Genomic DNA, 13,775 nt, shown 5'->3' on the forward strand with positions numbered 1-13,775 from the left:
ACACAAAAGTGGCTATTTTTACTTCAGGATACGTGGATCAATTTAAACTATAATCTTAAATCATTCCAATGCATCAAATATTAATATTAATGAAGGAAGCCAAAAGAAAGAAGGAAACAAACTGTCTGCCATTTCCCCCCTCTTGTACATAACACTGCATATTCAACAATCATAATGAAAAACACTTTCTTTTGTATTCCAAAACCTACTCGTATGTCCCCATACCATCACTCCTACCTAGATCCATTTCCTCATGGGTGGAATGGCAGCTGTAACTTTGAGCAGTCTATGGACTGGAGCAGAAGAGAAATGGCTGGAATGGAAAGAGTTAACCAGCATCCCCCCCCCTTTTTTTTTTTGGCTTAAATTCACAGCCTCCCACTGCTGCCTTGATTTTTTGCAAAAGGTGGGGAAAAGATGCAATCACTGCATTTCAATAAAATTAATCATCGTCATCATCTTATGATAATTTGCCTATCCAATGGAGGCAGGGAAGGGAATGAAAAGATCCTTCCTTGTTGGACAAGAAAGGAGAAAGCTCCTTTGAGTTCTCTGTCATCTTTCTCTGACCCATCCTGCCTGATAATTGTTGCACACATAAACTGAGGCCAGTGCAGTGAGGTAGGCAAGGCCTGGCAGTTGAAGGTATTCAATGTGCATGCAGGCAATTGAATATAAAATGGCTACCACCTATTGCCTCTTTCATGCTGCTAAAAACTGTGGGAGACAGACAGGTAGCTAATAGACAAGGAAAGACTTGACAAGCAGGGCAAGCAGCTGCCTATACATATGCTGCCTACCACCTGATTCAGTCATACCTATGAAGTGGCCCTGGCTGGGTGCAAGGAGAAGTGGAGTCTGCTACAATCCGTTTTATTTTGGAGTAGGTGCAGAGTACTGGAAGAGTAGAATGTGCCTTATCAAAGAGCTGCTCCTTTCTGCTTAGGCTGCAAATACAATGGAATTCGCTCCACTTATGAAACAAGTGAAGTATTTTTTTTACTGACTGCATGACTCAAAGGCTGGTTCAAATCACTTTTTGCTCGAAAAGCAGCTCTCCCCCCGCCTTCTGCTTCTTTCCCCCTCCCCTGCTTTTTCAAGCAAGAATGATTCCAAAATATTATTTTTCTGTGTAGCTAGTTGTGATAGTCTTGTAAAGAAAGGAGGGGGTATAGGTGGTGTTTTGGTGATGTAGGAAGTTGGGTGTGATGTTCAGGAGTGTTACTCTCTCTCGATCATCCTCTGATTTTTAATTTTTTAAAAACATTGCTTACATATATGAGATTAAAGCTAGATCACTCTCTCACTTTATCACTGGTTTATTGCTATCATTATGTTCTGTACTTACAACCCTGTCAGTCCCCTGTCAGATCAGCAGAGGTGGGATCAGAGAAAGAAAGGAAGGAAGGAAAGAAGGGGGTGCTGTGGGCTGGAATGTGAATTACATTGTATCCCCTATGGAAAGTGAATGCTCAAATCAATCCGCATCCCCTGTGTGAGCACTGGCTGCAACTTCAAATGCAATACAGGCTGTGAATCAAATTGCTCTGATTCAGCTTTCCAGTGTCGTCATATCCTTATTCCCATGGGAATCCTTCTTTGCCTTGCAACTCAGCCAATTGTTATCCAGCACTTGCCTGATAGGGCCTGACTGTCCTATTATACCAGCTTTGGCCATGAGCTGCAAATGGTTAGGACTTAGAGCAAGTTCATGATCAGACTTCAGTCTTTGTGTGTGTGTGTGTGTGCGCGCACACACACACACACACACACAGAGAGAGAGAGCAAAACACATGCATGTGATAGCATCTTTCAGATTTCTGGGGGTGTGTTAACAGAAGTGCATTAACTTCATGGAACTAATAAAAAGAATTGGAAGGGTTTTTTTTTCCATAACTTCTGTGTATATTTCCACGCCATTTCACTTTTGCCTTTCCTATACTAGGCTGCTTTCCTATACAGTATTTGGCTGCATTCTCTACTTTCTCCCCATTTATATGCATTCAAATATATCTAGAATTAGAGTTAGATATTTCAAAAGCTCTGAGATTCAATTTCTTATTTTATCTGGACTCAAATTAGCCATGAAGTTAATGTGCATTATTTCCAGCTTGCCTTGTTTTTCCCCTTTAACAAGTTGTTCAAAAGATACACCGTTTCAGTTTCCATAAGGAAAGGAAAGATATTTTGAGGAGAGGAGGGACAAAACACATTACAGAATGTGCACGTGTCTCTGCAGATCCCTAAAATGTGCTCTGTGTTCCACCTAGAATAGCAATGATGAAGAATACTGTACTTTTGGAAAAAAAATACAGTACAAGCATTCTAAGCTTTCCATCAACTTCTAACATAGTTAAAATTCTTCTACATTCAATAAAGATGTCCAGGTTGTGGGGGGGGGGAGGATGTAATTGTTGGGTGTTTTTTTTAAACTCAGCACTAATAATAGTTGTTTGGATGATGAACAAGACCACAACTAGAAAGAATTGTAGGTTATTCCTTTCCAAAAAGTCAGATTCTAGGCAAAGCAAACATATAGATTTTTTTTCTGCTTTTCAGATTTTGAAAGTAGCTTTCAATCTTTTTAAACATGCATGTATATTTTTCTTCCTTAAAACTTCATTAATAAAGGATAAGTGAAATATAAGGAAGAATATAGGATTCTAGCTGCTATTATTACTAATATTATTATTATTACAACTACTGCTACTACATAGATACGATTGCTGCATTCTCACCTATTAATATAGGTGCCTTATTGGTTATTAGTTCACAAATTGACTATGACAACTATAAAAGCATGATATGGATTTCCCTTCCTTTTCTGTATACACTCCTCCTACAACACTGCCTTACAGCTCAGATTTCATGGGAAAACTGAAGCTCCTGATACAGAGTGACACTTAGTGGTACTACAAGGAAACTGCTCCTTAACTGCCCATAGATGATTTGCTTGCGTTTTCTGAACAATTATCTTATATTTTGCTTTGGAATACATATGTTATATACAGAAAAGCAAAGCCATATTCCTGAAACAGAGAGTCACAGTGACTAAATTTCAGAAAGAGAACTATCCTTCTAGGGAGAAATAAACACTTGGCAGGTGAGTGTACTGACCATTTTCAAATATGGGGTAGCTCCAAAGAAAAGTGGCAGCTCTACTGGCATACAAAAGTAAATAAATAAAAAAGCTTCATGCCACCATTCTTTTAAACATGACAACATACTTTAATGGACTGTATCCTTCATATCCAATGCCACGAGCATGGGTATTCGCTGGAGGAAGCAAGGCCACATCCCATCCTAAATCTACTTATAGTTTTCATGTTTATCTTTACCTCAACCTTGAACATTTTTCTGTGAACACTCTTGGCCGTGAGGTGCTTTTGTGCATACAAATGCCTTGTCAGACCTGGATCTTCAAAGGTAATGCTTTACAAAGTACTGTACCCAACAAAATGAAGTGTGAGATTTCACCATGACACAACTCCTGCAGTACTGTATGAGGCCTTTAGACCACATGTTGCTGGACGATAGGTCCCATTGGCCCTTTCCAATGCAGAAAATATGGAGAGCTCATGGGAGCATTAGTCCTGTAAAACCTGGCACATTCTCCACAAATTTTCCAGAACTTTGACTACTTCAGAGGAGGACTGTGTCACTGTAACATGAAAATGTACTCCTGTCCTCTGAAGATGCTGGCCACAGAGACTGGTGAAACGTTAGGGAGAACAACCTTCAGAACACAGCCAAAGAGCCTGAAAAACCCACAACAATCATATAGTGTATATATCAAAAAGAAGGGAGGTTGATACTGTTTGCTTTGTATAAACATATATTTGATGGCATTGTTGGACTCAAAGTTGGACACAAAATACTCTCTCTCTCTTTTTCATGAGTGAGAGCACTGGACACAATTCACTGAAATTTCTCTGACCTGCATCCCTCTGAAAATAAACAGGGTGGTGTGCCAAGTTCTTCATTGCAGTGCATTGTAAGCAAGGTTTCTACTAGACAATTTCTTGGTACCTAATTACCCACATTGAATGTACTTGCTAGTAAAAAAAAATGCATGCTTTGTTTGCACCAGGAGCAGGCAAACCATCTCTTCCACTGCCAATGTCTTCCTATTGGCTGTGCTGGAATTTGTGAGAGAGAAAGTCCAAAACATTGGGCAGGTCATAGTTTCCCCATCCCTAATTTATATGCATGTTATTATACAGAATTACAGAAGCCAATAATCATAACTGACAGGGATAACAACATCCATAGGGGAAAATGAGGGTCATGTCAGAATAGGCCAACTAATGAAAACGTGGCTGAGCAACATGATCGTGTTTTAAAAGTCAGCAGTCTAGCTTCCTGATTATTCCTTTTTGGGAAAGAACATAATTATCTAACACATTTTATAGACCTTATTGCATAATCATTAGAGAAGGGGGAGGAAGGAATTGACTCGTGGAAATGGCTATTTTTGCCTGGTAAGCCCCCCTCCCCCCAAAGTTGCTCTGATCCTTACTGTTAAAATAGTTGGGGTCACAAAAGCCCAACAGACTCTCCAGAATATGCTTGGCTGGAATCCAATCATCATCTCTATGTCTTCACAAAATCTTTGCAAGCCTGTAAAATAAACAAATGTAAATGAAAAAAATGCAAAAGAGAGCAGGCTGTAGCTTACAAAGGAGCCATTGTGATCTCCCTTGTGTCCAATTATGGGAACAGCCATGCCAACGTGTCAGTCCAGCTCTTCAAGAGACATGCTAACCATATGGCATAATATAGGTCATTATGTGTTGAAAGGTGCCCTAACAAATTGTTTACTTTTACGTATGCATTTACTATACATAAATATTAAATGTATTTCTGGCTTTTGTATCCTTAATCTGTTGGAAGACGAAGAAGGAAGCCAAGAGGAGTTTACTGGCTGTAGTTGCATAGCATTAGACACTTATTTTCCTCATTTTCTTCCTGCAGAAATGGCTGTTTTTATGGCGAGGAAGAGACAGAGAAGCTTCATTGAAATGAATGAAGGCTACATGGCAGCACTCTTTGCCACATTGCTCCCTTGAAAGCAAACTTTAAAAATCCAGCCTGTGTTTCCAAAATACAGATTTCTTTATTAAAGTCGGGCTCTTAGTGATTCTGCGATAACTAGTGGAATCAGTTTCCAAAGAAACTAACATTCATCTCTTGGAGCAAAAAGAACTAGAATCCTGTGGCACTTAAAGATAAACAAATTGGTTACGACCCTAAGCTTTTGTAGAGTACAGCTATATTGTGATGCCTGACCGATGTACATAGACAAGTGGGATGGTGATCATTGTAATTGCTCATTATTTCTGCAGTTCCACCCAGGCAAACATGTAGGGTAGCAGCTGGGGAAAATATCCACGGTGGCCCCAGTAGGAATTCCCACTCACTCTACCATGACACACAGGGAGGAGTTGTTGTTGTTGTTGTTGTTGTTGCTGTTGGTGGTGGTGGCGGTGGCGTGTGTGTGTCTGTGTCTGTGTCTGTGTGTCTGTGTCTGTGTGTCTTTATGTGTGTGTGTACTGGTAACCTTCAGAGGTTGAGGGGCTGCACACATCCATTCCTGGATCCTCAACAGCCAGACCTACATCAGCAGCTTTCATATTTTTTTCTTAAAAAAAGGGGAAATGGGATACTGAAGAAGCTCCTTTCCACCTTCTAGTGACCAAGACTTAAAAAAAAAACCTAAATATTTATTTGGGCATTGAAAGTTGCTGAGCCCCACGAAACTGCAGTCTACATCCCCTAGAGGATACAAAGGGAATTTCTGAGCCAAATTGTGTTTGTTTGTTTTTAAATAAAAAAAAAAATTAGTTGCAGGGAGTGTGAGAATGCTCAGAGCTGTATTTGGGCCCCAGGGTCACATATAGCCTATCTCTGGCATACATGCACAGGTGCTCAAGATATTCCAAGATTTCCTTTTCCCTGCACCAAGAAGAAACTCCCTCCAGTCTGAGGGAGATGGCAAATAACATTATTGTCCTGGATAATCAAGAAATTCAGTGGTTTCAGTCCTACAATCCTACACAGAGCAAACCTCATCTAAGCTGAATTATGCTATCTGAAGTCATAAGAACTGGAAATAAAAAGAGAGTAAGATCTTTGTAAGAATAAAGTCTCAGATTCCCTGTCAGAAAGGGGGCGGGGGGAGAGACTTGAAATTGAGATTAGATACTATTAACTTAATAAATTCCCAAAAACAAATCTCTACATGAAACGCCAGCAACAGATCTGTCCTCAGTAGTCCTCCCCAGTAGCAACAGAATAATTTCCCCCGATGGCAATAAACAGGTCCATAATTCTCACATTATCTCAGTCAGTTGCTTCTTTTATTTAGCGCAAGACTGCCACATTGTCTAGTTTTTTGCACTTGTTCTGTACACCCAGCAGGCACCTTCTGTCTTAGTAGAAAAAAGAAACTAATATTGATCTGATGCAGCTTCCTCTCCTCAGTGCTGGCACACCATTTTGCACCCAATGACAACTGTGCTGCCTGCTTTTTGTTTCCCTAACTTGTCACTGCTATTCTTCACACCTGTTTAGTGCAAGAGCCTGTGCTCAGTAACAGATGTTTCCTAACAGGAACCTATATAACTCTGAAACACCACCACATCTATTAATAATTCAGTCTCAAATAAGAAAAAACATCCCACCTCAACATAAAATAGGATATGTAACTTATCCTTGCAGTAGTGACAAATTGAGGCTGAATTTCCTGCTCTAATGTGCACTTCAGAATTTTATATTTATTCTGACTCAAAGCACAACAACGAGGCCACTATCCTCCTGTTGCTTCCCAGCAGAGTACAGTGCTTTGCCAGTCCAAGGCTGTATGGTCTCCAGCTGGCCATTCCTCAAGCCAGAGATTAGATCTCTGAAATGAACAAGTTTGTACCATGAGTTGTGGAATACTTTGTACTAATAACTCAAAAACGGTTATAATGCTCACCACACAAGTGGATGAAACAAACAGGATTCTGCCTCAGGTAGCCCTATTCAGACTTCATGAAAATGTGAACAGTTTGGCTCTCCAGAGCTGTTAGTCACTGATTTCCATCAACTCATCAGCACGGCTAATGGTTAGTGGTATCTGAGCTGTAGTACAAAGCATTTGGCGAGCCAGATGTTCTCAATTGCTAGCTGTTATATTCTGGGTATTGTAATCCATAAAACTACTCTTTGTCAGTTCTTTCCTATCCATACCGTGCAATGGATAGATGGGTACAATTTATCATGTTAAAGAAGAATCACACCAACAGTAGGGAAGAAGATGTACTTTGGTCACCCCTGCCCACCTGTTCTGTTTATGACTAAACATCCAAAGACACAGAAATGTTATAATTCCAATAAAGCAACACCAAATAATGGTTTGGGTCCAGAATTAGTTATTCCTAAAATAAAGCAGTTGAAACTGATGTGACTTACAATCACGTGAAAAAGAATGTATCTTTGAATTCTATGGTTTTACATATCAGGATATAATAAAAATCACCTAGTCCTTAGCAGGTCTTAAAATTAGGTAAATACAACGTCAGACAAACTACACCACATGACATATTACACCATGTCATGATTTATTTAACAAAAATAAAGCCAAAACGGATAAGCCATTTGTGAAAATCTAAGTGCACCCTGACTGCTTCCATAAGAATTAAGAGGCTAAGGAGCTGCCAGGTGCTGCTAGCCAAATGCCCTTCAGTAACTGATCCACAGCAAGTGTGACCATCTCTATAAAAGCTGAAATTTTAGCCATTTGCTGGTCTAGAGCATTCAGGTGTGTTAACACAATACCAAGGAGGAAACACATGAGCAATGATTGTAGAGAAGCAATTTTGCTGCCCATTGATCTGAGGATGTTATAAGGTGATTTCCAAACAATTTAAAGTCCATCATTCTACACTGAGGAAGATTATTCAAAAGTGGAAAACATTGGTTCCGGCTGCAGGAAGGACGTTGTAATGTCCTTGAACTGTGTGACCGGCATTTGCCCTTCCCGGTTCCGGAGGACACGAGGCTAGCTCTGGTCACGTGTTGAGCAGGGGAGGGTGAGCGGTTAGTTGTAAAAGGAACACTCACGCTCAACGCATCTTCTTTACTTGTTCGGGCACCTACCCTCCCTCTTTCTAGTGTGATTTTGGTCTCCTTTATGGGGCTGGATAGTAATTTTTGACCTTTATGCTGATTGGCTATTGGATGGAGGGATTTTTTGCCTATCCCACACTGGAGAAGGGTTTGCTGGCATTTGATGGGTGGTCACACTGGTGGGTAATGCGGGGGAAAACAGGCTGTCTCGGTATGTCCCTTTGATAATTATGGTAAGCCAACAGCGCATCCCGGCTCTGTGGATTGTGCGATTACAGGGCCGGTGGTGGGAGGTGCGCTGGGCCACTTTCGGACCAATAGTCATCAAATAAAGATGGCTCGAGGTCTGGGGTGTTTATTAGAGGCTAGCCAGGTTCCTGCTGTTGTCAAGACTGCTGGAACCTGGGGCCCGGGACTCGCCCATTGACTGATAAGGGTATTGTGGATGTCCTACATTTCTTTCCCCGTACTACCACAGCCCCCCTCATTTGGTGAGGCTAACGATATATATAATTGGAATTGATTTAATAAAGTGTGGCCCGTATTTAATCCATAACACTGTCTCGCGTCTTCATTTCGGGACCTGGGGGGGGCAACAAGACAGTAGCAAATTTTCTCCAGAGTGGATGTCCAAGCAAATCTACCCCAACACCAGTCAGTGCAATACTCAGAGAAATTGCAAAAAACCCAGAAGTTACATCTCAGACTCTAGTTAGCATGTTAAAGTTCATGACAGTACAATTAGAAAAAGATTGAACAAGTATGGTTTGTTTGAAAGGGTTGCCAGGAGAAGGGCTCTTCTCTTTAGAAAGAACATGACTTAGATTTGCAAAGCTGTGTCTGGATAAGCTTCTGGAACAGTGTCCCTTGGATAGACGAGATCAAAGTGGAGATGCTTGGCCATAACGCACAGTAATATGTTTGCACAGCACAAACACCACATACCAACGGTCAAGCACAGTAGTGGTGGTGTGATGATTTGGGCTTGTTTTGCAGCACAGGACCTGGGCAACTTACAGTCATTGTGTTGACCATGAACTCCTCTGTATACCAAAGTATTCTAGAGTCAAATGAAAGGCTATCTCTCCAACAGCTAAAGCTTGGCTGAGAAGACAATGATCCCAAGCACACCAACAAATCTACAAAATAATGACTGAAAAAGAAAAGAATCAAGATGCTGCAATGGCCCAGTCCAGGCCTCAACCTGATGGAAATGTTGTGGTGAGACCTTATGAGAGTAGTGCATAAACAAATGTCAACAAATCTCAATGAAATGAAGCAACATTGTAAAGAAGAGTGGGCCAAAATTCCTCCACAACAATGAGAGAGACTAATAAAGTCATATTAGAAAATGGTTACTTCAAGTTATTGCAGGTTATTGAATCATAAGGTGTACTTCGTTTTTCAAACATGGCTTCTCCATTTTGGCTTTATTTTTGTAAAATAAATCATGACACTGTGTCATGTATTTACCTAATTTTCAGACCTGCTAAGGACAAGATGATTTTTATTATGTCCTGATATGTAAAACTATAGAATTCAAAGAAGGTGTACTTTCTTTTTCACATGACTGTAAGTTTGTCCAACTCGCTGGTAGAGTGTTAAACCTCAGGCACTCATTATAATAGTTCCCTTAGCCATCCCTCAAAGTCTGTCCAAAACAGGAAGGCAGCTGTCTTGATTTATATTAATATATGGGTTCTAGCAGTTTTAATCTCAATCAGGAGCAGGTATTTTCATTGCCATTTTAGAACCAAGCCACCCCAAAATACTTTAGTAGCACATCCATCTGAGATAGAATTTTTGCACTCTTACGATTTAGACTTAAGGTAAACCCAGAGAAAGGATAGGGTAACGGTGATTAGAAGGTTAGGGCTGGTCACACAAGCCCAGGAAATAGCCCCTTTTCTAGGAACCCTTATAACTCAGGATAGGCCAAAGATGTGGTACAACTGCCCCCCTTGCCAAGGGTACAAGTGCCCTTTTAATGAAAAAAGTTCAAAAAAAAAACCCAGGAGGATAGGGAGCAGGTTCGTGACATTGTGGTGGCTTTCTGAAATCCGGAGATGGGCAAGATGCCCACCCTGATATAGACAGAGTACCTATTAAAAGCACAGCGACATTCACAGAAGAAAAGATGGCACACCTAAGAATTGTGCAATACCAAAGTGATATTACATGCAATAATAAATTATCACATAATGGACATTGCATATAAATTAGCCTATGTGCCAGTTACAGTTATGTTGGAAACCTGAATTACTGTAGTTCAGCATGGAAATGTTACTTTTCTAGTGCTCAGGGCTGAGAAACCAAGCTAACATGGAAGTTATAATCCATAAAATGAACTTTTTGAAGCCGTATTTTGAATCAATGAAAGAACTGAGAGAGCAGCTGGCCTTGGATCTGCCTAGTAAGTTGGACATTGTATTCAAGATTGTGCTGTTACAAGTATATCAAACTAGTTCCTACAAGGTCTATCATGCAAGGCAAACACACCAAAGCATGAAACCAATTAGTATTTATTTGAAGGAGAAATCTGAGTGAAGACAGGCAGATACTGTACACATGGGAGAAGTGATTTGAACAAGAGCTGAATGAGCCACATGAAATGTTCACTTGCAAATTGTCAGAGCTTCTTTGTATGTACATTTTGAAAGCTTCTTTGTCCATGATGCTTTCTAGGATGCAGATAAACTGCATCTGGATCAGAGATTAGAGAAGTTACTTTGGGGTGGGGGCAAAGCTCTCAGAATCTGCCATCTAGCATAAACACTGAATACTGGGATACAGTACAAGACCAGAATAGCATAGTTTTATCTAACTTATCTGTGAAAAGCACCCACAAGCAGGCAATGCCAGTTGGGTTATTTAACCCCACAGATGACAAAGAAGTTCATCCAGGCTTCTCATAGGGTAGCCAGGAGGAGGAGGAAGAAGCAGATGGCACCTTTTCTATCAGCCTACTCTGTGCAGGGTTCGTTGCATCCTCTCTGCCCAGTGTATAAACAAGGCAGCCTCCCAGAGGATGCTCATCCCTTTCATCCAGGAAATCACTGCATTTCTACACTTGGTGGAGAAGAGGGAAGAGGCCAAGTGCTTTCATTTCTGGCAGAACTTTGAAAGCATTCCTAGTGAATATGCTAGCTAGAGAATTTTGGCAACAGCAGTTTGGAGGAATGGATTTTACTAAAAACGATTCCATCCATACTGCTCCATCCACACCTCAAAATTTCAGGGTGGAGAGCTCCCCTCACCCTAGTGAAACCACAAAGCACCTTTTCACAGGTCTACAGTACTTTGTGGTTTTGAGGGCACTTGAGAATGGCTAAGAGAAATTGCTGCTAACAGCCTGTGGTATTTTCCTAATGAAGCTATTATAATTAAATGGATATAAGCCTGATACTGTATATCTTTGCCATTTATCTAAGACCCAAGAAAATGGTGGGATAATTCTGTTTCACTCACCATGAATCTATGCAACATAAGGCCCTTCAGTTTGCCTAAAATCACATTGTGCCCTTCTGTAATAAAATAAGAAACACAACATTTACACCTGCGTGTGTTAGCATTCCTAACACATGCTGGTGTAAAGAGTAGCCCTGCTACCAGTAAAGCACTTAGCATCCATTTCATACTAGTGCTAAATATGGTACTTGAATTTCCATATTTACAAATTAAAATAGCTACACAGAATGGAATATTGGTAAAGTCCTTTTCAGTGATAACCATTTAATGTCATCTCAGCAATAGTCTGAAGAGATGTGAGGAAGACATAAAGGTATTCTAAGGTTACAAATGTATACATATTTTCCTGAGAACAAGTCCTATTAAACACTATGACACTTATTTCTGTGTAAGAATACATGGAATTTAACGATTGGGTTGCAAGCATATACACACTTAACCTAGGAATTCAATAGTGCTTAGTTCTGTGTAGCCATGTATAGGACTATACTGATAGTCACTAATGGAAATGCCTTTAGATAGTATAATATATGTGATATGGCAGAGATTTCCAACTGCTTATAGCAGCTTCAAGAGCAACTTCAGAAAGACAACGCTTTCCATCTCCAACATTTACAACCATTTAGAGATCTCAATTTTTCATTACTAATGGTGCTCCTCTGACATCTTCACAGACCTTTTCTGGACAGCTACCTATTGGGAATGCTTCAACTACAAATTTCTTACATCAAGTAGGAAGTTGGGTTAGATGGCCAACAAGTCCCCTTCGGTCTCTATGTTCTTCCTTTTTACAATGGAAAAAGAGCACAGACACACCAGAAATTAAAAAAAAACAGCAATAAGTCATATGAGTAAGGAAATCAATCCACCTCCATTTATGAAAATATGGAAATGAATAGGATTGGAGTTTACAGACATTATGAGCTCTGTTCAATCAAATAAGTTCAATGAGAGTAGACCTAGTGAATCAATGGAATTTACATAAGAGTTGACTTTGTATGTCCCATTGATTCAATTTAATGGACCTATTCTAGCTGGATCCAAAAACAAGATTTCACTCTAAGTGATGCAATATAAAATAGAAACACAAATCAGCAACAGTGCAATCTTACATTTCCTCTCCCTATGACTTCAGAAAGAAGCTGCCTGAACATTCATTGTCTCTAACTGAAACATGAAAATAAAGCTAGTTTTGATTATTCTGTCAGAGGTGGAATGTGGGGGGGGGGGGGACTGATGAAAGCAATTTACTTTAAACCTGAAACACAGTTCTCTCCGATACGCTGTGGCTTGGCGGTTCTTTGAGCATTGCTTTGCATTTCAGAATAAAGCAAATAAGGATTATGTAGAACGATTATGACAGGCAATGTGAAGCCTTAATAGAGCCTTGGCAATCATTCATTCTTAATCAGGAGGAAATAGCAATGGAACATTTGTGTGCTGCATGTGGAATGCATGCCAGTCTTTGGTAAGATTATAATGCAGAACTAATGAAATGATCTTTGGAAAGGAAAACCAGTTCCCCCGCCCAAACCCACCCAATCCGTGCACACACTTCCCTAATTTAAAAATCTCAATGAGCTCAATGAGCAGAACATGTAACAAGAGCTGAAGAAAGATTTATTCCCCCATGGAAACAATTGCCAAGTACAAAAACAAGCTGCTCCTTGGTTTTTTTTAAAATTCACAGAGAAAGGTGTTACTCAAGTGCTAAACAGTTAATTGTCTCAGTTAAGACACAAACAGAAACTAGTAGTTGGGAAAAGGGGAAGGAGAGAACCTGCAAGGGTAGCTGGTGCCTTCTAAAACTTGGGATACTTCCTCAAGCAGCATGAAAAATGCCTTTCAGTCTGGAATGCATTGTTTCACAATGTTGTTAACACGCTAACAAAAATAAAAGCAAGCCAACATCAAATTAAGTGAGCAATGTGGGAAATTTGGAAGACACCAACAAAATGCAGCCAAAATGTGTATGTTGTATTCAAGAACAACCCCAAGCCAATTCTCCCATATGGGATTCATGGCAAACCACACTAAATTAAACAAGCATTTCGCACTGTGCAATTCTTCTTTTTAAAGGTTAAAAATCACGGGATGGGGAGAGTTTGATAAGGAACAGGACAGTGAACATCATGAGTTGCAAGACTGCTTTTTAGAAAAGCCTTTCTCTCACACCAAAGCTCTGGTGAAAATAA

The 13,775-nt window shown here is 40.1% G+C and overlaps 1 protein-coding gene across 1 annotated transcript in view; it reads right to left on the minus strand.

The window, feature by feature from the left end:
- SLC6A5 (solute carrier family 6 member 5) overlaps positions 1-13,775 on the minus strand; it is a 77,616-nt gene that overhangs the window by 13,337 nt on the left and 50,504 nt on the right. The window contains exon 11 of the mRNA XM_020782878.3: positions 4,520-4,620. Within this exon, the coding sequence (XP_020638537.3) occupies positions 4,520-4,620 (101 nt within the window). The remainder of the gene's footprint in view (positions 1-4,519; positions 4,621-13,775) is intronic.

The sequence above is a fragment of the Pogona vitticeps genome, chromosome 1, assembly GCF_051106095.1.
Source record: "Pogona vitticeps strain Pit_001003342236 chromosome 1, PviZW2.1, whole genome shotgun sequence".
Taxonomy (NCBI): Eukaryota; Metazoa; Chordata; class Lepidosauria; order Squamata; family Agamidae; genus Pogona; species Pogona vitticeps.